Source organism: Odocoileus virginianus, chromosome 20 (assembly GCF_023699985.2).
Source record: "Odocoileus virginianus isolate 20LAN1187 ecotype Illinois chromosome 20, Ovbor_1.2, whole genome shotgun sequence".
Classification (NCBI taxonomy): domain Eukaryota; kingdom Metazoa; phylum Chordata; class Mammalia; order Artiodactyla; family Cervidae; genus Odocoileus; species Odocoileus virginianus.
In genome coordinates this window covers 5,603,208-5,631,079 of record NC_069693.1, presented here as the reverse complement: position 1 = coordinate 5,631,079, position 27,872 = coordinate 5,603,208, and the positions used below count along the sequence as shown (strand labels likewise).

Genomic DNA, 27,872 nt, shown 5'->3' with positions numbered 1-27,872 from the left:
CAAGCCCTGGACACTCCAGAGCCAAAACACAGCTTAAGTGTGAGTGAGCCAAGGGAGGCCGGAGGGCAGACTTCCCGCCCTGCACCACAAGCAAGATCTGAGTGCATTCCCCCCCAAGCATGACCTGGAACCTACTCTTTTCCCAACCTTCTTCTAAGTTATCCACAAAAACAGCAGCTTTTAAATTCCACAATACATTTTATTTAGAAAAGCAACATATAGCCGTAGGTATTTCAGAGAGTACAGCAGAATGTAAAGACAAACACAAAAGACACCTGGGACACAGCTGGCTTCTGGACACTGGATCTCACTGGAACCGACCAGGTTTGCCCTGACTCTGGGAGGCTCAGAATCAAGTCTGTGGCTGCCCCTGGCACCCTGGCCACTTCCACAGGCATTCATTCGGTGGGCAAGCGTTTTATGCTGTCTCATCTCTACTGTTCACCTGTGTGACAGTGACAGGGACTGTGCTGAGCACACAGGGGGGACAGGGAACAGGCCCACAAGGCACACAACCTGATGGCGAGGGGAGAAGTGAGTAGTCTGCACAGTCTAGTGTGGCCAGTGTTACCAAAGGTGTGCGATCACAAGCTCAGCGTGGGGGGCGCCGCGGGACGGCACCCGACCTGGCTTCAGGGTGGCTGAAGCAGTGTGTCAGCCAGGCAAGGGGAGACCTCTTTTCTCTTCTGACCTGTCTCTCCTCCTTTGAAATCCTACGTCCCACTGTCCACTCCATCCACAAGCCACTTCTCTGAATCGCTCACACTCACTCCAGGCAGCTGGCTCCGTGAGGATGGAGCTCTCCTCCCCTTATCTCTGACTCTGGGTCTGGCAGAGTGGAGGCCTGGCGCCCTGGCTGGGAGACAGGCGGCTCTCTGGCGGCTCAGCCCTCCTCCAGCACAACTGGAGGCGGGTAGTTGTAGCAGGTGGAGAGGGTCTAGGACGTGGAGAAACCACACCTGCGAGGAGGCTGCTGCCTGGACCAGAGCGCTGAGAATACTTTCTACTCACTAAGATGAAAAGTCAAGCCACAGAACAGTTCTATCAGCAGCACAACTGTTTGAAAGACAGAAACACACACATACGTATTTCCCTGCACCCCAACAACGCGACAGTAACCCCACCCCTGCCCCGGGCAGCGGGCTCAGTCGAAGGTGATGCGGAAGCTGCGCTCCTGCTCCTTGCGCCGGCCTTCGCACACCTTGGTCACCTCCTCCACCTTCCTCTGCAGCAGTGCCGAGTTCTGGTCAATCCACTGCAGCGAGTCCATGTGCGCGTTGAGGATCTTGCAGATCTGCTGCAGTGGGTCGCTGGTGTCGGCCGGGCCCCCCGCCGTGTTCAAGTGCTCGATGATGTCCTTGAGGTCCTGGGCCATGCGCTTGAGCTGCGCGTCGATGTTCTCCGCCAACTTGTAGGTCTTCTCGCGCTCCTCGTCGGCGTGCTGCAGGTGCACTGTGCCGCTCTGCTCCTTGACCGACTCCTCCAGTGGGCTCAGCAGGTCCTCCAGTTCCTTCTGCTGTGACAGGATGAAGTCGAGCTCCTGGTCCAGCCGCTTCTGGTCCAGCTTCACCTTCTCCACCTCGCGGTGGAGGCTGGTGATCCTCTCGCCATTCTCGATCAGCGTGCGGTCCCAGGCGTTGACTTGCGTGGCCTGCTGCAGGAAGTGCCGCTCCTGGTCTTCCAGCTCCAGGCTCCACTTGTTGATGAGACTCTCCAGCTGGGCGTAGGTCAGCGCAGCGCTGGCCGACCCCCCAGCAGCCGCGCTGGGGCCAGAGGGCGCGCTCCCAGAGACCACCGTGTTGCTGGGGATCCCGGCTGGAGTCAGCGGCTTTATGTTCAGGGAGAAGCCGGTGGTGCTGGTAGTGGCGGCAGTCGTGGTCGTGGTGGTTGTCGCCGTGGAGGTGGTGGAAGCTGCTCCGGAGGGCTTCAGGTTGAAGCCCAGCGTCCCCGCTCCCGCTGTCCCCGCAGTGGTCGCTGGGGTGCCAAGGGAGAGCCCGGTGGCAGCGGACGAGGTGGGAGTGGCTGCCAGCGAGGTAAAGAGCGAGGGCCCGGCGCTGGCGGTGGTGGCGGCTGGGGTGGGTGCGGCCGGCTGGGCGGCTCCCGCTCCGGTAGCCGCCGGAGTGGCAGCGGTGAAGGGCAGCCCACTGAGGGCTGGAGGCTGGGCCGGGCCCCCCAGGGAGCCTACGTTGAAGCCAGAGGTCCCCGTCTGGGATGCGCTCCCACTCGTGAACGAGAAGCCCCCGGACGTGGACGTGGTGGGCGGGGCGGCAGATGCAGTGGTGGAGCCAAACACAAAGCCGCTGGGCGCCGCGCCCTGGGCGGACGTGGTGGCGCTGGAGACTGCACCGCTGAGCGTGCTGCCCCCGAGCCCGAAGCCGCCAGGCTGCGTCGGGGCCGGCGCCGCGGCCGCACTGCCCAGGCTCAGCTTTGGGGTGTTGCTCCCTAAGGAAAATCCGGTGGCTCCTGCTGCAGGCGTCGTGGTCCCAAAGTTGAAGGCCGGGGTCTGTGTCGCGGGAGTCTGGGTGCTGAGTGAGAACAGGCTGGTGGAAGGGGTGCTGGCGGCTGACTGGGAGGGAATCCCAAAGCTAAACCCGCCAGTGCCGGACGTGGAGGAAAAAAAGCCCGTAGTGGCCGTGGTCGTTGCGGTCTTCGAGGTGCCAAAGGTGAACCCGCCTGTGGGGGCCCCAGTGCCTCCAAAATTAAAACCGCTCATGGCTCCAGACTTTGGGGGCAGCAGCTACTCCGGCTCCAAAGCAAATCCACCGGTGTCTGCAACCTTGGGAAGATTTGCAAAGCAGGGGAAGTGACATGATCAGACGGCAGATCTGGAAAAAAACCACCTCAGTGGCACGATGGAGCTCGGTCTGAAGGGGGGCGGGACTCAATTCTGATAAGCGCCCGCTCCTCTTCCTGCTGTGTAACCTAACCAGGCCCTGCTGAACTAGGAATGACGGACAGCGACGTACAGCCCCGCCCCCGGGGGTCTAGCAGGGTCAGCACCAGCTGGAGGCCCACTGCTTGGGGCAGCGGAGGCTGAAGAGCAGGCGCCTCTGGCAAGCGGGATTAGAGTCACACAAGAGCCTTCGGGACCTGCCCCCCAGGTCTCCCTGCTGACTGCAGGTGGGTGGGGGGCAGGCTGATTTGGCTGAGCACACCCCGAGTGCCCCTCTGAACCTCAGAGACCGGCCCCAGGAAGCTGAGCTTACAACAGGGCCTTGGGTGCCAAAGGCTCTGTCTGGGCACACCCCACGCTGTTTAGGAGGACAGAGGGCACGCGGGCGCAGTCCCTTGCCCTCGTAACTCGGGGTGGGTAGGAGACCCGAGTGCTTGGAGCACCTGGAGCCCCTGGCCGCAGGGGCTGGTTTCAAGGGGACGTGGAGATTTGAGCTAGCCAAGAGACCGCCCCCACCTGCAGGTGCAGGGCACGGAGGATGAGCATCAGGGGACAGTGAGCGCCGCCAGAGAGAGCAGAGAGGAGAGAGCAAGAGGGCAGAGTATGAGAGCTGCCAGAAACCCCGGTCCTGCTCACCAACCCCGCCTGGTCTCCATTAGAAGCTCTGGGAGCCAGCACATCCCTGTTCAGTCAAAGGTGACTGCTTTCTATTGGAAAAAGCCCTGAGCAAAGCCATCTGGTAGCTGGACAGTCAAAGGTGACTTGGAGAAGAAAGAGTTGGAGGGCATCCTGGGTAGAGGCGTTTTCAGGAGAGTGATCACAGGCTAAGCACTGACGGCTGGCGGGCTGCCCACGTAAGTGACACCTCCTGCTGTCTGGAGGCGGAGATGGTGTCCCCACATCCGAGGTGAGGAAACTGGGGCTCAGGGGGCTGACCCCAGGCCCAATCCACCAAGCTCCTCATCCAGCACAGGCACCAATTAGGGGGTCGACTGGGCATCAGATATAAGGGAAGCCCTGCACCCTATCTACTGATACAGCCTCTTAACTGTACTCAAGAAACACTGGGAATGACAACAAAGAGAAGCAGAACACAAATTTACTACTGCAGTGTGATCTCAGCTATGGAGAAACCCTGAACAAGGAGGGCTGGAAAGAAATACACAGAGATGTGTCTGGGATCCGTCTTTGGCTGGTGGGACTACACATGGATGGCCTCTCCCTGCTAATTTACAGTAGTTTCCAAGTGCTCATTCCTGCCTGTACAATAAACATAATTGATAAGCTAGGTTTTTGAAAAAGATCCTCGAATTACAGTGTAAATTCATGCTGAAGAACCAACTAACCTGTGCAGCTGGGTTCTAGAATCATAATTTGAGCAGGACAGACGGAGTGACTGAATCAAACCACCTCCCCCAGGCTGGCACTTGGTCACACCTTGTCTCGGTTGTGGGGCAGCGCTGGATACCAGAGGTTGTGCTGAAGGCAACAGGGCAGCCAGCATGTGGACATAACACCAACACCACGCTCGGCCACAGCCAAAGACGCAGCCCTCCAGAGATGTGCAGGCCCCACTCCCCGGAACCTGGGGATGAATGACTAAGTGGCAGGAGGAATTTTCAGATGTGACTAAGGATCTTGAAATGTGGAGGCAGCGATAGGACTACAGAAGAGACCACCCGAAGGTGGAAGCAGAGGCTGGAGGAACATGCTTTGAACTTGGAGACAGAGGACGGTGCCACAGGCCAAGGAATGCGGGTGGCCTTTACAAGCTGGAAAAGGCAAGGAAACAGATCTCCCCTGCAGTCTCCAAAAGGAACTAGCCTTCCTTGATTTCAGCCCAGTGGAACCGATTCTGGACCCTGATCTCAACTTCAAGAGAATAAAGGTGCATCATTTCAAGCCGCTAAGTTTGCCGTATCTGTGAGAGCAGCACAGGAAATGAACACAGCTGGGGAGCAGAAAGTGCCTGACGGGCACGAGGGGGACCCTGTGACTCCTGAGGACCCCGAGACCCAGCACCCTCGTCAGGAAAGTGGAATGGCCACTGCGGGCCTGGAGTGTGGCCGAGTCGGGAGGGCGCAGTGCTCACGACCACGGTCCCCGCGCAGACACAGGCCGCACTGTCACCTCTGGAAGCAGGGGAGGGAGGGAGGGAGCCCCGAAGGGCCGGGAATCCAACCCAGCTGTGATGTCCTCAGGAAAAGACTGTGGTGGTAGCTGGCCTCAAGTCTAACACGAACTCACGGTCGGCTACCACTGCCCAGTGGGGCCTCGGGCTGCGTGACCCATCCCCCGGTTGAGATGAGCGTGGTCTGCGGGCGGCTGGCTCGGGCACTGACAGCGCTATGTGCCCAGCAGTGTCACCCCCACACGCCACCCCCAGCCAATTTCACACCCATCCTACGAGGAGGTCGGATGATGACCCAGATCAGGGAGGGCAGGCTCAGACGGAGGTAACCTGCAATTCCACCCCCCGGTGGGCACTGACCAACTCCCCACACCCTGCACTGTAAAGCTCTCTTCATTTCTACTTCATCAAGTGGGCCCCCCGGTCACAGGGCCAGCAGCCCTGCTCAGGGGGCATCGCCACCATTCTGTACCCAGCTTGCACCCTACTCCCTCACGTTTATTTTCTTTTCATCTAAAAGCAGCTGCAAGACGGCTTCCTTGTTTTCAGGCATGAGATTGGGTTTGGGTATACCCAAACCCATACCTTGTTGTGGGTATGAAGAGACCCCGGCCCAGTTCACTGCAGAGCCGTCTCGAGCTGAGTCTGTTACCAGCGAGTGGACAGAAGTGCCCGGACACCCACACAGCTCAGTTCACAAGAGCGTGCTCAAGAGAGCTTTTGCTATTAATAAGCTGCAGCTAAAATTTTTCCGAAAAGCATTTATAGAAAGTTTTCACTTTTTATATGATTAAGAAACCACAAAGATCATGATCTCCCCCACCCGCCCCCGCCCCGGTGTCTTGTCTGGTTTAACGGTTCACTGTTTACTAAATGCCTCATCTCCTTCCAACACCTCAGATGCCAAGGACCCAGAAAGAGTGGTGAACACATCCTGATGCAGTTCGTCCTGGGTGTTACTGCTCACTTACCACTGATCCCCAGAACGTTGCGAGTTTCTCACAGATGTGGTCAAAAACACACAAAAACCCCTCTGCCCTTTATGAGGGCTTTTCCACTGTTACCAAAGGGGTGAGCTTTCCTAAAAGAGAAGCGGATGCTGTTGAGGGGAAGTGATGCCGTTCTTGGGAAGAGAGGCAGGTGGGCCCGCGGGTGGGTGCTCAGCACAGCGGGTTCTCTAGTCCATGGGGCTGCCTCGAGGTCACTGGGGGCGTTACTGGCAGAGCATCCAGCCGCACACTTGCCCTTGTTTTCCAAACCACATCCAGGTGCCTGCACAGTCCCAAGAGTCTGGGATTCCCACGCACAGGCGTGGCCCATCCCCAGCTTCAAGGACGCAGGTTCTGTGTCGTCCATCACCGCCACCTTCGCTCAGATCCACCAACCTTCCCTCTGTCGTTAGTTCTTTTGCTTCTCCAAACCCGAGCTGCATCTGCTTTATTCAGTCCAGCACGTACTCGGCCCTACCCTACGTTCAGCGACAACACAGCAGGAAACGGTCCATCCCTGGAGGCCGGGGGGCACGGAGAGCACGCTACAGGGATATGCGAGCACCTGCTCTGCACAGACACCGTTCAAGGCCCCAGAAACACGGCTGTGGACGAGACAGAGGAGTGTCTGCTCTCACACCCCAGCAGGGAAGACAGGAGAAAAACAGACACCACGGAGGAAGTCCTCGGTGTGTCAGACGAGGCTCAGTGTCCTGGAGGAAAGACCAAGTGGGGCAGGGCAGCGGGGTGCCAGCGCAGGGGTGAGGGGGTGAAGCGGGGTGGCCAGAGCAGCCAGAACAAGTCCCAGCGTGGGACCAGGGTGGCCGGGGCAGGTGGCACTGTTCTGAGTTCTGGGTTCCCCTTTCCTTAGATACTCGGAACAGGGGTGTCTGTCTGGGAACGAATACGAGGGGAGGGAGGACCTCAGCCTTGGACCAAAAGGGAAGATTAACCCTCATCTCAGAACCTGAGACCTTGTGTGGCAACAAGGGACGTCACGGATGTGATTAAGGATCCCAAATGGGCAGATGGCCCTGGCTTTCGATGTGATCATGAGGACTCTGAATGGAATCAGGAGGCAGAAGAGGTGAGCCAGAGGGACTGTGACCCCGGAAGGATGCCCTGAGAGCCGCTACACTGCTGCTCTGGAGCTGGAGGACGGGACCACGAGCCAAGGAGAGCAGGTGGCCTCCGGGAGCTGGAAAAGGCACAACCCAGACTCTCCCCTGGGTCCACACAGGGAACACAGCCCTGTGCACCCGACTCAGGCTTCTCATCTCGGGAATTGCAAGTGGAAATATTTGTGTTATCTTAAACTGCTAAGTTTGTGGTAACGTGTAACAAGTGCAACAGGAACTTAACACAAGAGTGGGGGACAAAGAAGGAAAAGAGCGGAGCTTGGTGAAGGTAAGTGAATGGGAAACCCGTCCTGGCGTGGGGCTGAGGAAGGGGCGGGGTGAGGGTGCTGCCACTGCTGGGCCTGGCAGCTGCAGGTGAGGGGGTTAAGAACAGCTGTGGTTCTGGAAACCTGGACATCCTCTGCCGCGGGGCAACCTCCTGGGCCGTGGACGTGTGAGGCAATCGCATGTGACAGAGGGAGGGGCAGGGTGGCCTGGAGCACTGAGGGGGGCTCGTGGAGTGGCGGGGTCAGCTCCACAGGGCAGGATGTCCCTGTTCTGCTCACGGCTTCATCTGCAGCACCAAGGACAGTGCTGGGGAACTAACACTAATGGCCGCTCACTGCGGGCCACCTATGTGAGCAGGACCGGCCAGGAGCAGTAGGGAGCAGCACACCGAACCTTCCTGGATGGGAGACAGGCTCAGAGAGGAGCCATGACTTCTCCAAGGCCACACAGCAGCAAACCCAAGTTCCCGGAAGGGAACTGAGCTCCTTCTGGGGCAGGAGGTAAGCAGGTGTCAGAAATCAGTATGAGAGGGGCAGTGGGGTGCTCGGGCAGACGCGTGGCCAAGGGAGCGACACACCTCCAGGCTGCCAGCCGGGGTCAAGGGCCGATCACAGAGGAGAACTGGCAGCAAAGCCGGAGGACCCTGCTTCCTGCCGACACCCCGCAGCCCTTCACCTGTCACCTCAGAAGCTCGAGCGACCCTCCCAGAGCAAGGCTTTTCCACCAGGCCGGGGCAGCTGCCGCCCCCCAGCCCACCTCCTTCCTTCATGACAAACTCTTCTTCACTCAGGGCAGCAGTGAGTCCGGCCAATGGGCTCCATTCCCAGGGCCGTCTAGTTATCGATGGGCCAGGAGGAGGGCAGCAGGCCCACAGCGGCCGTGACACGTCCAGCCCGCGCTCTGTCAGTGTCTGGCAGGACACAGCCCAGCACCAAGAGGCAGGCGCTGCAGCCTGTCGGCCCGAGCGCCTTCCTCCACTTCCAGCCCCAGGGTCTTAGTTGTAAGCTCATCTCCTGGGGCCTCAGTTTCCTCATCTGAAAAAAACAGGGTGACGGCTCCAGAATCATATGGCCTCTGGGAAGATGAAACAGTCGGTGATCTATGTCAAGCACTTAGCACTGTGTCTGGTGCATTCTTGGAGCCCAGAAAACAACCTACTATTGCAGTTAATAATATTGCAGTTGTGGGAAGAGACCCAGCAACCGCTCCTGGCATCCTGCCCACAGCCACCTGGTGGCGCTGCCCACAATGCTGAGCCCAGCCAGGCCCAGGCAGGACAGGCAACTTCTGTGCCAACTACACTTTCCCTGTGGAATTAGCTCTTCATTTAAGACTTGGAGGAAGTGAAGCCATGGGCTCGGAGAGACCAGAGGAGGGGAGGAGAGAGGGGAGAGAAAAGAGAGGAGATCAGACATCAGTGGTCATCAGCCGGGCCGGTACCTCTGCGGTGTGAGTGCAGGGATCCCCTGCCTGCCCCCACCACACCTCCCCTGGGCTGTCTCACCACAGGCCAGGCCCAAGCCCACGAACTCCTGCTTCTTAAATCTCTCTTGAATCGGATCTCCTCTCTCCCTTGAGTCAAAGAAAACCCCTCTAAACCTCAGGGGATAGATGAGCCCAGAGAACCTGCCTTGCAAGAATGGACATCAGCCGATCAGGGGCAAGCTGCCTGCTACCCAGACCTCAGCCGGGGCAGAGTCTCAGCTGTTTCAGGTTCCAGAGCAGCGAGGCGGCACGCGGGGCCCGACCAGAGTGCAGGGTGAAGTCACAGGAGAGACCCTGAAGGGATAGAAGACTCATCCAGGCTGTGGGGGGACGGGGGCGAGACAGCACCAGGGGCTGGGCAGGAGCTGCTGGGGACCTGGGCCAATCAGCCTGGCTCTTACCCAACCGCCCTGCCCGCAAGGACCAGCCAATCCCAGAGGCAGGAACCAGAGCCCTGCTCTTGGGCAGGCTGCGGCACAGACGCCTCGGCGCTCCCGGCCAGCTAGAGGCCCTTCCTCCTCCACGGCATGAGGCGTCCCCACAGGGAGTCAGGACAGAGACCAGCTGCCCTCTCACCTCCTCAGGCGGCTGGGGCTCTGGTCCTGACTTCCACGGGCCTGCTCCTCCGTGTGGACGGCACCCTGGAGGCCTCTGATGCCTCCCAGGAGGCGCGCCTGCCTGCCTGCCTGCTGGGGGGTGGGGAGGAGGTTCTGTGGGAAGCCTGGCCCCTGTCCTGCCGCCATGCCCTGCTCACATGAACAGATCCCCAAATGGCCCCGCACACCAACCCCCCAGGAGGCCTACTCACATATGTTCTGCTGGTGGGTGTTTTTAAAAACAAAAATTACATACTTTTTGTGAATAGTTTACTCACATGGTTCTATGTTCAAAAGGTACAAGAGGGGTATCTGTGGTCCCCCCTCACCCCCACAGCTACCTCTTTACCCTGGAGACAAGCTTTTGGGTTTCTTGGGCCTCTTTCCAGAGATTTTCGACACATTTAAGCAAATGCAGTTTGCGCTCTCTCCCGCTGTGCACACAAGGCTGCATGAGCCAGGAGCACTCTTTTTCGTACTGACAACATTTTAGAGGTCTTTTTAAGCAGGCTTATCCTCCCCACTGGGGCTTCCAAGCTGGCACAGTGGTCAAGAATCCACCTGCCATAGCAGGAGACACAGCTTCAATCCCTGGGTCAGGAAGATACCCCGGAGAAGGGAATGGCTATTCACTCCAGTATCCTTGGACAACTCCATGGACAGAGGAGCCTGGTGGGCAGCAGTCCATGAGGTCACAAACAGTCATACACGACTGAGCACATACACGTTATCATCCTCACTAGATGGAGGAGGAAGAGCTCTCAGAAACCCCTCGGCTTCCTGCCCCTTGAACTGCCTCCAGCTAATACAAAAACTGCTTCTTGGACCCAGAGGTTCTCAGCTATCTGGCTTCTCCCTTTCTTCCCTGGAAAACAGCCTCTCTACCACAAGCAATCACCTCACCACTAATGAGCAATTAATTACACTCTCCTTCTCACTTCTCACTTCCGAGGCCCAAACTTGCACCCGAAGGAGCTCAGGTGGTGGGAAACGGCAATCCCCACGGGGAAAACAAATCAGGTTAGACGTGTGGAAAAGTCAGGAAACAGCCAGAAGGGTAGATTTTAAGGAAGATTCTAGAAACACTCTTAAAATAATAGGACTAGGGAAAAAAATAGGACTAGACAAGATCTTGTTCTTGTACTGAAAGATTTTTCTCCCTGCACTTAACTGCATTCAACATTTAAATTTTAATGGAACAATCAATACACCAGTCCTTTCTTTAAAATTTTGTTTTGGCCATCACCGACAAAGCCAAGAGTCCCCTGATCACTATCTGTCACCCCTGGTCACCACGCCTGTGAGGTACTCTGGTGAAAAGCAGTCATATATTTCATCTACATACGCTTGCACACGTGTTCACAGCCAGAGGAAATCATTTTACTCACATGTTTTCTCTACTCCCAAGGGATCATACTGCATGTGTCACTCCACAATTTGTAGTTTTCAACAGGTTTTTCATTCCTTACAGCTGCTATAAACCAGTAAGCTAGAAGGAATGATAAATAAAATGTGGTGTGACTAGACCACATTTACCCATGCCTCTAACGATGGGCAAGCAAGTTCCAGAAAAACATCTACTTCTGCTTTAATGACTACGACAAAACCTTTGACTCTGTGGATCACAACAAACTGTGGAAAATTCTTCAAGAGATAGGAATACCAGACCACCTAACCTGCCTCCTGAGAAATCTGTATGCAGGTCAAGAAGCAACAGTTAGAACTGGACATGGAACAAGAGACTGGTTTCAAATTGGGAAAGGAGCACATCAAGGCTGTATATTGTCACCCTGCTTATTTAACTTATATGCAGAGTACATCATGAGAAATGCTGGGCTGGATGAAGCACAAGCTGGAATCAAGATTGCCAGGAGAAATATCAATAACCTCAGATATGCAGATGACACCACCCTTATGGCAGAAAGTAAAGAACTAAGGAGTCTCTTGATGAAAGTCAAAGAGGAGAGTGAAAAAGTTGGCTTAAATCTCAACATTCAGAAAACTAATATCATGGCATCCGGTCCCATCACTTAATGGCAAATAGATGGGGAAACAAGGAAAACAGTGACAGACTTTATTTTCTTGGGCTCCAAAATCACTGCAGATGGTGACTGCAGCCATGAACTTAAAAGACGCTTGCTCCTTGGAAGAAAAGCCATGACTAACCTAGACAGCATATTAAAATGCAAAGACATTACCTTGTTGACAAAGGTCTGTCTAGTCAAAGCTATGGTTTTTTCAGTAGTCATATGTGGATTTGAGAGTTGGATGTGAAAGCTGAGTGCCGAAGAATTAATGCTTTTGAACTGTGGTGTTGGAGAAGACTCTTGAGAGTCCCTTGGACTGCAAGGAGATCCAACCAGTCCATCCTAAAGGACATCAGTCCTGAATATTCATTGGAAGGACTGATGCTGAAGCTGAAATGCCAATCCTCTGGCCACCTGATGCGAAGAACTGACTCCTTGGAAAAGACCCTGATGCTGGGAAAGACTGAAGGCAGGAGAAGGGGATGACAGAGGATGAGATGGTTGGATGGCATCACCGACTCAATGGACATGAGTTTGAGTAAGCACCAGGAGTTGGTGATGGACAGGGAGGTGATGGACATGCAGTCCATGGGGTCACAAAGAGTCGGGTACAACTGAGCAACTGAACTGAACTACTGATGGGCATTTAGGACACTTCTGGTTTTTTTTTTTTACTATAAACAATACTCCAACAAGCACACTCACTCATGCTTTCTCAGGCACAGGCGCAGACACTCTTCCAGGGCAGATCCCAGAAGAACTACTGGCCACATATTTGCATCTTGGTTTTACTAGGGACAACCAAACTACTCCCCAGCTTGCCTATATCTGCTTTATTCTAACTGGCAGTGCCTGAGACAACCATTTCCCTACAACCTGTAAGCACCCGAAATTAGGAAAGTTCTGCCAATCTGCTGTACCAACTGCATTTATTAAAAAATAATGATAAATGCACCAGCCATTAAGTGCTGTTATGTGCCGCGTGTGTGGATAATCCACAAACATACCTCATTCATTCAGTCAACAAACATCCACTCAGACTTGGGACAAGAAAGGCCTTGAACTGGGCAAACAAAAGACAATATGGCATGGCCACCTGTCCTCAAAACCTGAGACTGTTATAAACGTGATGAAGGAAAAGCTACCAGAATTGAAAACAGCTACTCAAACAAAACCTTGTGCGCAGATGTTCTCTCAGCAGCATCACTTCCAAATGACCAAAAGGTGCCCATGAGCCGACCTCTAAGCGCCCCGTGCCTCCATCATGCCACTCCGGTCCCACAAGCCTTCCTGCCACCCTTCACACACGCCTAGAGCACTCCTTCCTTAGGGCCTTTGCACCTGCTGTTCTCGCCCCGTGGCTTACTCCCTTACCTCCTTCAGGTCTTTGCTAAAATGTGAACTGTCACCTCCTCAGTGATGGCTCCCTTGGCTGTCCTTAGGAACCCAGCACCACCTGAAATACGATACATTCCATTACAGATCTCATTTGGTGTTTGTCTCCCCGTTAGAAGTGGGCTCCACGAAGGGCAGGATTTGGGCCTGTGTCTCCACTGCTGCACCCCAATGTTTGGGACAGCTGCAGGCCCCTGCAGACACTCAGCAAACGCTTGTTTATTGAGTAAACAGGGCCAGGTTGCTTTGCGCCAGGTACTATTTCAAGTGCTCTTCACGTACTAATTGGTGTAGTTCTACGATGTTCCTACCATGGTGTAGGTACCATTAGCATCTTCTTTCCAGAGTTAAGAAATCTGCTCAGTGTCAACAAAAATGTCAAAGTCAGGGTCAAAAAAAAGGTCCCTGTGCTCAAATAATTCAGAGCTTACTGAGGGTAACAGAGAGACAGATTATTGGATGGCATGGTAGACACTGCGCAAGGGCTTTGGTGAGAACCTACTAGAAGATCAGGGGAGGGGCAAGGACACTGTCCTAGGGAAGGAAAGGATGTTTAAATCTGTTTTGAAAGATGTGGAGGAGTTAGGGTGAGAAGAGGTTAGATCAGTAGCTCATTCCAGGCCAAAGCTCAGATGGGCAAGGGTCTGCTGCCCTGAGGAACAGTGGAAAATGCCCTGTGTTAAAACCACAGGATGCCAAAGAAGGTATACAAATAAATGGCTGATAACCACTGGAAAAGCATCCTTAGCCACTGGGAAATGCAAATCAAAACCATAATGAGATACCAGCTCACTGATGCCACTAGGATGACAATAATAATAAAGGTCGATAACAGCAAGCCTTGGAGTAATCTGAACCCTCATTCATCACTAGTGGGGGTGTTAAGATGGTGCAGCCACTTTTGAACAGTCTGTCAGTTCCTTAAACATACAGTTATCCTATGATCCAGCAATTACACTCCTGGACCTCTCCCAAGAGAAATGAAAACATATGTCCACACAAAACTAGTACACAAATATTCTTTAACAGCTAAAAAGTAAAAACAACCCAAATGACCATCAATTGATGAGTGGACAAAATGGAATATTATACAACCTTACAAAAACCCGATTGATATATGATACAAAATGGATGAACCTAAAACACTAGACACCTACTGTATGATCCCATTCACATGAAATGTCCATTACAGGTGTATCTACAGAGACAGAAAACAGATGAGAGGCTGCCTACGGATGGGGGCATGGGGAGTGCCTGCTAAGAGGTATGAGGTTTCTTTCTGTAGTGATAAAAATGTTCTAAAATTACATTGTGGTAATAGGTTCACAACTCTGAATGTACTAAAAATCACTGAATTTGTATAGTTTAATAAATGGATGTGAATTACGCACTATTTCAATAAAGCCATTAAACAAACCAACCAAGCATGGGATGCCAGGGAGGGGCTGAGAGGGAGGGGCTGAGAAAGAGGGGCTGGGCAGAGATGCTTCTAAAGGCAGGACTGTGTTGTCTTCTGGGGATGAGTGAAGCTGGTTGAGAACAGGCTGGGGAGGAGACTGGAGAAAGCTCCTGTCAGCTGAGGCCAGCAGGGTGCTCCAGTGGAAACACAGCCTGGAGCAGAGAGACCACCCAGACAAGACTCGGAGAGGGAGTCTTGCCAGGGCTGGGGGCTTTATGACACATGTGTGCTTGCAGGTCAACAGAAATCCACGGCCCTGTGCTCCCCCTGCCCAGCCTCTCTCCTGCAACCAACACCCGCGTCCCAGGGGAGAGGCAGTGATGTCACTGGGGGAGGGAGGGAAAGGTCCAGGTTGTGGCAGAGGCAGTTGCCATGGAGATGGTGTCTCTGGGAACCAGGTAACAATCACCAGAGGTGGGAGGCGGGGTGGCTGTGACTCTGAGATTAGAACCAACCACAGCTCCTACCTGTCCCTGGCTAGCAATCGCCGCACTGACATTTCTGGACATTTATCTTGTGCCTTGTCTACAGTGCTTTACCTGTACTGTTGTGTGTCTCTGCTAAGTCGAGTCCCATTCTCTGGCAACCCCATGGACTGGAGCCCGCCAGGCTCCTTTGTCCACTGGATTTCCCAGATCAGAATACTGGAGTGGGTTACTATTTCCTTTCCAGGGGATCTTCCTGACTTAGGGACTGAACCCACGTCTCCCGCATTGGCAGGTAGATTCTTTACCACTCAGTCACCTGGGAAACCCTGACCTGTACTGACTACAACCCAAAGAGCGGAACCACCAGCGTTTCCATCTTACAGACAGGCAAGCTGAGGGCAAGAGAACTTCAGTAACTCGCCCAGAGTCGCCCAGGTGGTAGCACTGACTGAGGCCGCTCAGAGCTGAACTGGGGCCTCAGGAGCCTCTCCAGAGGACCTTTTCCACCACCACGCAACGCCCCCTTGAATGCTACGTCCAGTACCCCTTCCTGCTCCCTGACGACATTCCAAGCCATCTCGTCACCTTCCAGACTAGTTCAGTGGTTCGGGTTTCACTCTTGAATCCAGTTCAGTGCTGTCCGTTTCCCCACTGCAGGCTGGACACCTAGAGACCCTGAGGGAAGGGGAGCCTGCTCCTGCTCTGGGTGGGGGTGGGCAGGAGAAGGACAAAACACTCTTGAGCAAACCTAACAGGTCTGAGGTCCAGGGCCCTGCTGGCCCACAGATAACCCCATGGGGCCGTCCTCACGGGTCTGTGGAGGGGGCCTGTGAGGTTTCCCCGCTGAGCTCCCCTGCCCCGGCCTCCACCCCGGTTCCCCCCATGACTGGCCATCCAGCAGTGCCGGCTGCCTTCATCTCGGCCTCACTCCTTTCCTCTAAGCTCGAGGACCTCAGGGCAGGGGTACAGGTGGCCCCCACGCCCACCCCCATTGGGCAGGACGAGGCTGTCTTCTGAGAGAGGGACGAGCAGCCCTGACAGCCGCCGGGTGCTCTCCTGCTGGGCACCAACAACTCCATGGACGCGAGGGGCAAGGCCACGCAGGTCGCTGGATCACAGCGCAGCTCAACACAGACCAGAGCACAAACGCTGTCCAAAGCACAAAAATGACCCACCACCACCCTCCTGACTCAGAGCTGACAGCCACTTCTTCACTCAGCATAGCACTGGCTCCACGGATAACCAATGCTGGTCACAGACGTGACCCTGCTCCCTGCTGGCCTCTGATCCAGAGTGAAACCCGCCTCCCTGAACCCTCCCCAGTCACTCAGCCCAGCCCAGCCCCTAGAAGTCCCCTCTGACCACAGCCCCTTCCTGAGATGCCCCATGGGCCCCCAAGGTGGGCACCCCCAACTGCAACAAGCAGGAAACCCAAAGTTTAACTCGTGTCTGTGGTGGCAGCTGGTTGGGGGTACGGACGGCTGACGGAATCCCCCAAACCTCCTAGATGACTCTTAGAGACCCCTCTCCCCACTCCCCACGACTTTACACTGGACCGGCAGCACCCTTTCAATCTGGGTCAGGCCGGCGGGTGGTGGTGACCCCGCCCTGAGGAATTTTCAGTTTCTTTTGTTCTCTGCCCTGGCAGAGGACAAATTTTGGGGGTGTGTGACGGGGTGACTCTGCATGCAAAGGTCAGGGAGGGCCCTTGGCTCCCACTTTTCCACACTCATAGTTCACTGGGGTTTCTGTTAGCGATTCACTAGCCTTTTAAAACTTGGACCTTGTGGAAAGGTCTAGGTTTCTCATTTCTGTAAAGCCTGAAGCTCCGCACCGCCAGGCTGGCACGTGTGCCCGCGGGGATGGCATCATCCGAGGCCTTCCCGCACTCTCTTGGGGCCTCCGCTCTGCTGCCGTCCCTGCTTCACTGATGCGGCACACGGGGAGAAGCAGGTGTCCCAAGGGCCAGGGCACTGTGCTGCCAATTGCCTTCAGTTTGCCCTGACCAGTCTCTGCACACACGTGACAGAGGGGCATCCTAGGGCCGGCAGCCTGCAGCTCTCAGACGAGGACGCTGAGGCTCTGAGAGGGCGGAGTGGTGGGATGGCTATGTCCCCACCCTAATCCTTAGCATCTGGGCGTATGTTACCCTATATGGCCAAAGGGACTTCACAGACGTTATATTCAGGACCTTGAGGTGAAGACACTATCCTGGATTATTGGGGTGTGCCCTAGAGTGCTCACAAGGGCCCAAAGGCAAGAAAATGGATTCTTCCCTAGAGCCTTGAGAACAGGAGTCCCCAACCCCCGGGCCGTGGACTTGTACCAGGCTGTGGCCTGTTAGGAACCAGGCTGCAGAACAGGGGATGAGGGGTTGTTCTCCACGAAACCCGTCCCTGGTGCCAAAAAGACTGGGGATCACTGTTCCAGAAAGACCCTTTTTAGACTTCCGGTCTCCAGAAGGGAAAGGGAATCGATGTGTGTTGTCTGAAGCCACTAAGAGAAGGGGCTTTGGAGGACTCTGAGCCACCAGGCCACGTGGCAGACCTGTGCTGTGTGTCTGGCCCCTGCACTGCCCTTTCCCCAGCTGAGCTGGCCTTGGCTTTCCTGTCCTTGTTTGCCGGACGCCCACTCCCAACCCTTGCTCCTGGACTGCATGATCTAGACAGCTGCCCAAGGGCCTCTTCACGGAACACAGAATTGAATTCCCCAGTTTCTGTCCCTCAGCAACTCATTTAAAAAAGGAACTGATGTGGGACTTCCCTGGTGGTCTGAGGTTGGGACTCTGCTCCCGCCACAGGGGGTGGGGCGTGGGTTCAATCCTCGATTGGGGAACTAACAGCCTGCATGATTCATGGCGCAGCCAGGAAAAAAGTTTTGATGCCTCATGAGGCCGCAGCAGAGGGCTGGGGGCTGTGAGGAACAATTCCTGGGAATGAGGAGGGTCCTGACTCACCCTCTAAGTGCTCAGGGAAACAGGTACACAGACGTCTGCCTTTGAGGGGCTCTGAAAGCAGAACGAAGTGTGGTAGGAATAGGAAGAGAAACAACCACGAGCTGGCCGTAAGTGCTGGGCTTTACCTACAGCATTTCACACAATCCCTTCAGCACCCAAGCCTTGGAGAGAAATAATGCTCATACTTAGGCAGGCAGACCCCTTTCTAGAAATTATACATACATTTACATATTTAATCCTCAAAATAAGCCTATGAGGTGGGTCATCTTATCCCCATTTTATGGATGAGGAAACTGAGTCACACAGAAGATGCCACCTGCTGAGGGTCAAAGAAGCAGCGGACTTGGGATGTGAACCTAGCAGGCTGACTCCAGAGACAATGCTCTGAGCCACTTCTCCCCTGTTCAAAAGGCCAAGGAGCCACTGGAGCCAGAGGCCCAGCAGTCAGGGCCATGGTGGCACCCTTGGCCAGCGTCAGGTGACGTGGGTACAGGGCTGAAACCTGGGTCCATCTGATGGAAACCCGGTGCCTCTCCCATCACACCAGGCTGTCACCTTGACTGGGAAAGCAGCGGGTTCTGCCACAGAACAGGCAAGGAGGGCCTCCTATGGGGCACAGGGCTTGGGGAGGGGCAGGTGGCAACCAACAGAATTTGGCAGTAGTAAGCAGCAGCACACCTGAGGTGAAGGTCCAGGTCCAGCTGCCTCCCAGCAGGCTATGTCCTGAGCTGGGGGTCAGGGACCCCACACGTCTGAGCGGAGACAGGCTCTCCCTGGGGCCTGCAGGCCTTTGGAAGGTGTGCGGCAGAGGCTGGGCTCTAACCAGCAGTGTGGCCCTGCACAATTCCTCTCGCCCCTCCGGGCCTCCGCCTTGCCCCTTGCAAGCCCCGCGGGTCAGCGTCTGTGATCTGAGCCCTGTCCTAGCATCCAGCCCGATTTCCAGGCTTCTGTACAGGCTCTCCTTCCTCCTCCCTAATCCCTTCCCTTACTGGACTGGGGCGTCTCCCCAATCCAGGGCTTCGCTAACCGTTGCCAGGTGTGCAGCCGGCCCCCAGAGAACCCCCCCCACTCCCCCTCCCCATCAAAGAGCCGGGGTGACGCAACCTCCCTGCAACCGCCACCTCACTCCCCAAGCCTGGCTCCTCCGCAATGAAAAAGAGTCCCCAGCAGCCCCACCCAGGCTCCCAGCCTCAGCTCAGGAGCTGAAGGGCCGGGGGTGGGGGGGCAGCTGGACCCTGAGTACTTGGCCAAGCTGGGGGAGGCGGAGTCATCTGAGTCCCGGGGGTACCATGGATCCAGATGAGGGGTGGGTGTGGGGAGATGGAGCAGGTTGCCAAGACCTGGGCTCACAGGCACCACTGATGACCCACTGCCCAGAAGCTGAATAGGCTGGGAAGGGCTAGGAGCTCAGAGTGCTTGCTGGCACCCGCTCCGCAGGGCTGAGTCAGGCCGCGTGGGCGGGGTGATTGGCACCAGGACTCAATTCTGTGGGACCCAGCTGGAGAGAGAAAGAGGCACATGGGGCAGGGACCGCCCGGCCAGGGTCTTCTCAGTCAGCAAACTGCAAGCAACTGGTAGCAAGATTTCCATACTAAGTTCATTCTCAGCTATTAACAAACTATCTGACCTGACCACCCTCTCAAAACCCGAGTCCCAGTTTATGCTGCTGCTGCTGCTAAGTCGCTTCAGTTGTGTCTGACTCTGTATGACCCCAGGGACGGCAGCCCACCAGGCTCCCCTGTCCTCGAGGTTCTCCAGGCAAGAGCACTGGAGTGGATGGTAATTTCCTTCTCTAATGCACTCATGCATGCTAAGTCGCTTCAGTTGTGTCCGACTGTGCGACCCTATGGACAGCAGCCCATCAGGCTCCTCCGTCCACAGGATTCTCTAGGCAAGAATACTAGAGTGGGTTGCCATTTCCTTCTCCAAGTCCCAGTCTATGAGACAAAACCAAACAGAGGAACAGTCCACAGAATACCCAACCTGCACTCTTCAAAAACATGAAGGTCACAGGAGACAAGAAAAGTCTGAAAAGCCTCGACAGACCAGAGGTTGCTGAGGAGACGTGAAAACTAAGTGTAACTCGGCATCCTGGGGGGAATCCTGAAACAAAGGAAGGGGTCAGGGAACAACAGGTGAAATCAGAAGATATGGTGGGCGAGGGGGTAGGTCACAGAAAGACTGGCATTGCCTCCCGAGTTGTGACAAACACACCAGTATAACACAAGATGCCCACGGTGGGAAGACTGTGTGAGGGGTTCCTCGGGAACTCTCTATATTGTCTTTGCTGCTTTGTGGTCAATCTACAATTATTCCAAAATAAAAAGTTTATTTAAAGAAAAATACTATCTAGTCTACCAGTTATAATCTAGAAGGTCTTTTGATAAAGGGAAGACTGGGGGATGACTGTGCCCCCTTGCTGCCAGTGGCCTGTCCAATGGTCTCCCCCAATCCCACCTCCTAGTACTCAACACGGAGGAGTCAGTCCTTACTTCTTACTTAAAAGACCTTTAGAAGCACTACTGCTGGGCACTGGAGATAAAACATACCCACCTTAATAACAACAATAAATCCCTTATGTAACACCTCACTGTGCCAGGCACTTGTCCAAGAGCACCTGACCTGGATTAATTCATTTAATCCTCAAAACAATACTAAGAAATAAGTACTGTTGATGGCCACACACGTTGGCTATTAGCAGGTTTCTATTAACTCCATATTTGATTCTGGAACTATTAATGGAAAGCAAGACACGTGGAGGGAAACTGCCAGTAAGCTAGTAAGCCAGGTATAGTCAAGGGTTGAATCTAACAGCTGGGATCCAGAGTCTGTGCTCTTAACCATTACTGTTTCCTTGGTAAAAACATAGCTCCTATAGGGCAAGAGCTGAAATACAAGCTGAGTGGATAAAGTAATCTAAGAGAATGTGGTCAGATCCCAAGAAAGACTTCCTGTATGCAAGAGTAGCCTGTACTAGGGATGCAGTATACAATAAACCTAATTAATACCACCATATGTTGTATGGTCTTACTGTTACATGATTAAATACTGAGAGTTCTCATCACAAGGAAAACAGGATGTATTTTTTCCTATTTCTTCAGTTTTGTATGTGTAGGAGATAATAGATATTCACTACACTTACTAATCAATTTATGAGGTATGGTCAATCAAATCACTATGCTGTACGCCTTAAGCTTACACAGTGCTACAAGTCAATCATATCCCAATAAATCTGGAAGAAAAAAAAAAAGAGCACCTGAACTTGAAGGAAGAAAGAAAAAAGAGCCTACATGTCTTCATTCTCAGATAACTCTCAAGATCAAGGTCCACTGCCTTCTCTGATCTTGATTCAGTCTCATAAGCACCCGGAAAAGCTCAACTCCAGGTGTAATGTCCTGCTGTGGATGAACGGAGGTGGATAAAAGACGGGTTTCTACAGCACAGGAAAGACCCACAACCACTTGGGCTGGGAGGGTCCAGCGCACCAGGAGGGGATGACCAGGAAGTCCCATCTCTTTGAGCAATGGATTACAGATCTTCCTATTTCTGGCAGACCTGCACGACTGATAGTGGGGGGGTGGGGGAGCTGAGGTAGAGGACATTCTGAAAGGGAGTCTAGATGGGGGATATGGACAAAAGAAGGAACCAACTGGCCTGAAAGGAATGCTGAGGATAAGCGTTGAGGGTAGGTGGACAGGAGACAGAGAAAAGATAAGCCTGAGGGCGATAACTGACTCCCTGAACCAAGATGGGGCTGAGCGTCCATGTTGTGAATTGGAAACGGCGGGGATGGCTGGGAATTACCTTGGAGGAGGTAAAGGAGACACAAGGATGGCCTTTTAACAAGTGTTGGATGGTCTAGCGTCTGGGGTTCCTGCCAGGGGGGTTGGAAGGGGTGACACCGGGTCCCAGGGTTCCTTCCTGCTCACAATAAGAGGTTGAGCGGGCATGTATGAAGTGGGATCTCAGTTTCACAGGCGTCGACTTATTTGATTCTCACAAATGACCCCACCAGCTAGAGTTGATTATTCTCCGCGTTTTACAGATAGTCCCCTATCTAGGCTGCTAGAGAATTCAGGTCATTTGCCCAAGGCCACCTTCGCCGGCCTGTGATTTGAATGGAGCGCGCTCTGTGACTCACGCCAGGTTCTAAGCCACAGGAAAGGTTCTCAGAGTGTGACGGCAGTTGAAGGATGAAGAGAGTAGCATGTGGCTGGCCGGAAATTCATGAAGCAGGGGAACGCAAAGGAAAAATGAATTGGCGCGAGTGTCGGGGAAGAGGGATTACCGAGTCACCAGAATCAGAGGGAGCAGAGGACCGGACCCCAGAGTCAGAGAGAAGGGTGGGTTGGAACCCCCGGAGTAGGGAGAAGAGCGGGGCTAGATCCACGGGTCAGAGGAAGGAGAGGCCTGAACTCCCGGGATCGAAAGCCGGGATCCGATCCCCGAGGGCAGGGGTGCAGGCCCGCCTCCGGGATGGGGCCACGCGGGGCGGGGCGCGGAAGGATCCGCGCAGGCAGTGCTGCGCCGTCCGCGGTATATCTGAGCCCAGTCCCGGGGGCCGCCTCATTCCCCATCCTCAGATCACGGTCTTTCCTCACGCTCCCGCCACGCCGCCTCCGCCCGCGTATCCCCGGCCATGGCTCTGTAGCCGCGACCCCTCTGTGCCCCCGGCCAGTCTCCGCGCTCACCGCGCCTGCGCTTTCCGCTCCTGCCGTCTCTCTTCAGCCGAGGCCGCCGCAGCCTCTTCTTTGCGCAGCCATGGAGTGAGTAACCGCTCGCCCCTCCCTCTCCAACCGCCTTTCCCGCCCTTTCGAAGCTCGCGGCCCTCGCGACCGAGCCTGGGGGTGGGGGGGTGGGGAGACTGAGGAATCACGGTCGCGCAGGCGCAGAAGAGGGAAGACGAGCGTTCTCGCGCGACGGAGCATGCGCACTCAGGCGGGTGCGTTCTTCCAGACAATTGGTGTTTAAAGAAGATCGCCCACGTGCGTGTGCGCCTGCGCACTAGTTCCCAGACACGGTGGCCTCCCCTCCCGGCTCGACCGTCTGCGAGCGATTGCTTTGCGCAGCTTGCCCACCTGAGGCTGTATTTTTGCGCAAAGGGCGGGCATTAAGCAGTTGCACGGGCACACCGGTCCCCACGAGGGCGGTGGCCTGAGGGAGCTATGGCGCGGCTCCGGAGATGGCGCATGCGCTGTAGCCTTCAGCGAGAGCGCCGCCTCCCACTTTGCTCAGGCGCCGAGCTCATCATCTCTCCCTTTCATTTAGGCACGTGCTGGGGCGGGGACTGGTTTAGATTGACAGGGGAGAAGGCGGGGATTAGAAACGACCGGTTTGGGGGGCGGAGCTAGGGTAAGAGGTGTCGCCGAGGACGGGGTTGGGGCGGGGTTACCCATTGTGAAGGGGCGGGGCTAACAAAGGCGTTTGCTGAGGGGGTGGGGTTTCTGCCTGAGAAAGAGGCGGGGCCTCTGGGGAATTATCAGGGAGAGGTGGAGCTAAAGTAAACCGTGGGGGCGGGACTTCGAGAGACTGTGGCAAGCAGCCCCAAAATTCAAAGGGAGGACTGCGATTTGAACGAATAATTTTGACGACCGGGCGGGACAAGGGGGAATTCCCATGGGAACAGATTTGAGCTGGAATCTAGGGAGGGTGTGGGGCCTAAAAGTTATATTTTAGAGTAAGAGGTGTGACTGGAAGAAAATTCCCTAGGGATTGAGCGTGGGTTTTTTTTTTTTTTTTAATGAAAGGGAATATTATAGGGTGAGTGGGAAGGACTTTAAGGAAATTCCCTTGGGAGACCATTAGGTTTCTGTATTGGAAGGATTGGGTCTTGGGAATTCTGAGAAATAAGCCAAATAAAGAGAATTCCCTTGGGAGTGGGTGGGGCTCAGATACGGGGAAAGGACAGGTTTAGAATTCTGAAAGGGTCTGGGGGTGGGGGTGGCTTGGTTTCCCTGTGCCTTTGGCAACAGTAGGTGAGGCTGATCCTGACCCACTCACTTTCGGTGTCACACTGTAGGTCCTCCACTTTTGCCTTGGTGCCTGTCTTCGCCCAGCTGAGCAACTGCCAGAGCCTCCTCCCAGCCGTTGGTGCAGCCTCTTCCATTGCCATCGGGGCCCCGCGCCCGTGCTGCAGCCATGTCACTCCTGGCGACCCTGGGGCTGGAGCTGGACAGGACCCTGCTCCCAGCTAGCGGGCTGGGCTGGCTCGTAGACTATGGGAAACTCCCCCTGGCCCCTGCCCCCCTGGGCCCCTATGAGGTCCTTGGGGGAGCCCTGGAGGGCGGGCTTCCAGGGGGGGGAGAGCCCCTGGCAGGTAAGAGCAGGTGAAGAATGGAGCTGGGGTGAGCTGGCGGGAGAGGGGAGAAGAAAGAATTCATTCATTTGATAAATATTTAATGAGTACCTATAATAGGGCTTCCCCAATGACCGACTTGACCTGGCTCAGCAGGTCAAGAATCTGCTTGCAAGTCAGGAGACACAGGAGACATAGGTTGAATCCCTGGGTTGGGAAGAAACCCTGATGGAGGTAGTGGCAACCCACTCCAGTATTCTTGCCTGGAAAAGCCCATAGATAGAGGAGCCTGGTGGGCTACAGTATATGGGGTCACAAAATGTTGGACATGGCTGAACAACTAAGCAACAACAGCAGCATAATATGTCAGGCACTGTTTTAGGGGATACAGCTGGGAACAAGACTGACATGATCCCTGCCTTCTTGGAGCGCACACACTTACTGGGGAGATATGCAAGAGACAGATTAAATGATGCATGGGAATAAGTGGGAAACACTTGGCTGAGTTTAAAAATGGCAATGAGGAAAAAAATAAAAATGACAACGAGGACAAGTTTGGCGGGGGGAGCCAAGAGACTCTCCCAGTCAGTAATATTTTGGCTGAGACCTAAGGAGTGGTAAGGAATGACCTGTAAAAAGACCCAAGGGGAGAGCTTTTCAGGTGCAGGAAACAGCACAAGCAGAGCCCCTGAAGCAGGAATTATTTCATTCATTGCGGACATCGGCGCTAAGTCACCAAGTCGTGTCTGACTCATTGCCCTATGTCCACTGGGCTCCTCTCTCTGTCCATGGTATTCTCCAGGCGAGAATACTGGAGTGGGTTGCCATGCCCTCCTCCAGGAGATATTCATGACCCTGGGATCGAACCTGCATGTCTTACATTTCCCGCGTTGGCAGGTGGGTTCTTAACTTCTAGCACCACCTGGGAAGCCCATTTTATTCATTGGTGGTTGTTTAGTCGCTAAGCTGTGTCTGACTCTTGTGACCCCGTGAACTGTAGCCCACCAGGCTCCTCTGTCCATGGGATTTCCCAGGCAAGAATACTGGAGCAGGTTGCCATTTCCTCCTCCAGGGGATCTTCCCAACCCAGGAATCAAACCTGGGTCTCCTGCATTGCAGGCAGATTCTTCACCAACTGAGCTATGAGGGAAGTGTATCCCAAATGCTTGGTGCATAGTGGGATTGCAGTAGTTAAAGATGAAACAGGGTGTGTTTACATGTGATCTAGTTTGCCATTTATGAATAAACCAAAGAGTAAATCAAGAAACCAGAGATGCAGGGTAATCAGTAAGGAGGATGTTGGAACAGTTGAAGAAATGGCTGGTTGACTGTTTTGTCATTTGGGTCATTGATGGTTGGTTGGTTAACAGGTTGGTTAGATGTTTGGTTTATTGGTTGGTTGGTTGGCTGATCTGTTGACTGGTTTGATGATTTGTTGATTGGTTGGTTGACTGGCCGGCTGGCTGGGGGTTTAACTCAATGAATGGGATGAATGAGTTGGGCATGACTTGAGATCTGGTTGGGTGGAGGATTAGGAAATCAAGTTTTCTGTCCCTCTGCAATCCTCCAGGAGATGGCTTCTCTGACTGGATGACCGAACGGGTCGACTTTACGGCCCTGCTCCCTCTGGAGCCCCCCATGCCCTCAGGTGCCCTCCCCCCACCTTCCCCACCCCCACCTGACCTGGAAGCTATGGCTTCCCTGCTCAAGAAGGAGCTGGAGCAGATGGAAGACTACTTCCTCGATGCCCCTCTGCTCCCACCATCCTCCCCACCTCCGCCGCCGCCCCCGCCCCCGCCGGCACCTTCCCTCCCTCTCCCCCTCCCCCTGCCCACCTTTGACCTCCCCCAGCCCCCTGCCCTGGACACCCTCGACTTGCTGGCCATCTACTGCCGCGGTGAGGCCGGGCAGGGGGACTCGGGGTTGGCGCCCCTGCCCCCACCTCCGCAAGCCCCGCCCCCGCCCCCGCCCCGGCCCGCCCCCTACCCCAGTCCTGCCGCCTGCCGAGGGGACCGCAAGCAAAAGAAGCGAGACCAGAACAAGTCCGCGGCTCTGAGGTACCGCCAGAGGAAGCGTGCAGAGGGCGAGGCCCTGGAGGGCGAATGCCAGGGGCTGGAGGCGCGGAACCGGGAGCTGAGGGAGAGGGCGGAGTCGGTGGAGCGGGAGATCCAGTATGTCAAGGATCTGCTTATCGAAGTGTACAAGGCTCGGAGCCAGAGGACCAGGAACAGCTAGCCGGGCCGGGGCTTCGGGCTGTAGGGGGCGCTGGTCTTCGGCACTGGGGCGGAGCGGGGAGGGTCCCCAGTCATCCCCCTGCCTCCCGCTTCCTTCTAAACCCTCCCTGCCCCTCTTCTCCCTCTCTCCCCCTCCCCTTTTATTCTTGCCTTCCCTTCCGGCCCCTCCCCCCCATCACCAGTCGTGAGTCAGCATTTACACCGTTCAAGTAACATCTGAGGAACAGAGGCCCATGGGGAATTTGGGAGGCGGGGGAGAGCTTGGAAAACCGGTCTCTCAAGCAGGGAAGTGAGCCAGGAAGCCCTGCAGAACGTCTGTGCAGAGGAGAACAGGGAAGCCATCTGGAGACCAAGTCAGGGAGGGCTCAAAGAAAGCTGCCCAAGGAATGAGCAAAACAAGCCAGGCGACCTTGGGAACGACATTTGGAGGTGGAACCAAGAGGTAGCCGACTTGGCAGAGCAGGTGCATATTTGGGGGGTCTGGGGGAGTGGCCATAATGGGTGACGGGCTGTACATTTTAGCTCTGGGAGGAAATCAGTGTTTTGTGAAGGTGTTGAGGGAGGTGCGGGAGGGCAGGGACTGATCATTTTGGAAGGGGGCTTTGTGAGTGGAAATAAAAGGAAGAATTTCCTCTGATTATGTGCATCTTGTCTTTGAAAGGAGAAGCTGGGGGGAGGGCAGTCTTACACCAAAGACAATAATGATAATAATGTAACAACATAATCCTTACAGTCAAGCACACACTTTCTACACAGGGTCAAAGCCAAGATGAGACTGAACTGGTAGGGATACAAGACCCGCTTTTAACTTCCATTTAGTACATAGACAGTGAAAGAAAGAATAGCCAAAGGTGCCAGCTCCCCATGGCCCTTGTCACCAAAAAGGGTGATGCCAAAGGGGCCGGGTGGCTGGAGCACAGTTGTGGGGCATTGGGTGTTGAAGAGCAATCGCGCTGCGCTGTCAGAGCCAAGATTCCAGGGGAAGTCAGGAGGTAAGTGGGCGGTGACCTGGTAGTGGAGAGTCGGATCTGGGTGCTAACACTTTCTCCATGATAATCTTTATGAGCTGGAAAAAAAATTTGTGCAGATGGGCACCCATTACAGAGATAGGAATCAATTTAAAGGGTTCTGACCGGAGTTTAAAGATATGAATAGAACAGTAGAAAATACCACTATGTTGATTTAATATCTTACTTTGCATCACGGTAAGAAAAGTTTGGAAGCCACTGGTAGACGGCAGCCAGCATCATACAGTGATTTTTAGACACTGTCCACTAATACAACCGCTATCAACTCACTTTGAGAAGCCCGATCCTGCTCCTTCCAAAGTGTTTCCTGCCTCTCGGCGGCTCTGTCTTAGCAGGACTCTACCGCCAGGGGGCGCCCGTGTCCCGACGTGAATGAGTTATCCTCTTTTTTTTTTCTTTTGCTAAACCTTTGACTTTTTTCTTCATTTATTTATTTATTTATTTTTTTTGTGTGTGTGTGTGTGTAATAAAGTTTTATTAAAGTATAAAGGAGATAGAGAAAGCTTCTGACATAGGCATCAGAAGGGGGCAAAAGAGTACCCCTTTTGCT

The 27,872-nt window shown here is 54.6% G+C and overlaps 2 protein-coding genes across 4 annotated transcripts; one reads left to right on the top strand and one right to left on the bottom strand.

Annotated features, from left to right (window-relative positions):
• Positions 1–178: 178 nt before the first annotated feature.
• On the bottom strand, positions 179–23,076 carry NUP62 (nucleoporin 62). Of its 3 annotated transcripts, none has more exons than XM_020886915.2 (2): positions 22,844–23,076; positions 179–2,776 (listed from the first exon to the last, which is right to left on the bottom strand). In XM_020886915.2, the coding sequence occupies exon 2, from the start codon at positions 2,711–2,713 to the stop codon at positions 1,145–1,147; it is 1,569 nt and encodes a 522-aa protein (XP_020742574.2). In that variant the 5' UTR covers positions 2,714–2,776; positions 22,844–23,076; the 3' UTR covers positions 179–1,144. The 3 variants fall into 3 exon arrangements, with proteins under 3 accessions (XP_020742574.2, XP_020742572.2, XP_020742573.2); XM_020886913.2 differs by lacking the exon at positions 22,844–23,076 and adding an exon at positions 22,457–22,545; XM_020886914.2 differs by lacking the exon at positions 22,844–23,076 and adding an exon at positions 12,902–12,984.
• On the top strand, positions 22,443–26,931 carry ATF5 (activating transcription factor 5). The gene is made up of 3 exons (XM_070450481.1): positions 22,443–22,531; positions 23,785–24,081; positions 25,631–26,931. Exons 2-3 carry the CDS (start codon positions 23,904–23,906, stop codon positions 26,293–26,295), a joined length of 843 nt encoding a protein of 280 aa, XP_070306582.1. The 5' UTR covers positions 22,443–22,531; positions 23,785–23,903; the 3' UTR covers positions 26,296–26,931.
• Positions 26,932–27,872: the final 941 nt, after the last annotated feature.

Coding starts and splice junctions, on each gene's coding strand:
- NUP62 (XM_020886915.2), bottom strand. CDS start 2,713: ATGAGCGGTTTTAATTTTGGAGGCACTGGGGCCCCCACAGGCGGGTTC.
- ATF5 (XM_070450481.1), top strand. CDS start 23,904: ATGTCACTCCTGGCGACCCTGGGGCTGGAGCTGGACAGGACCCTGCTC. Junction 24,082..25,630: donor GGGGGGAGAGCCCCTGGCAG/GTAAGAGCAGGT, acceptor GCAATCCTCCAG/GAGATGGCTTCTCTGACTGG.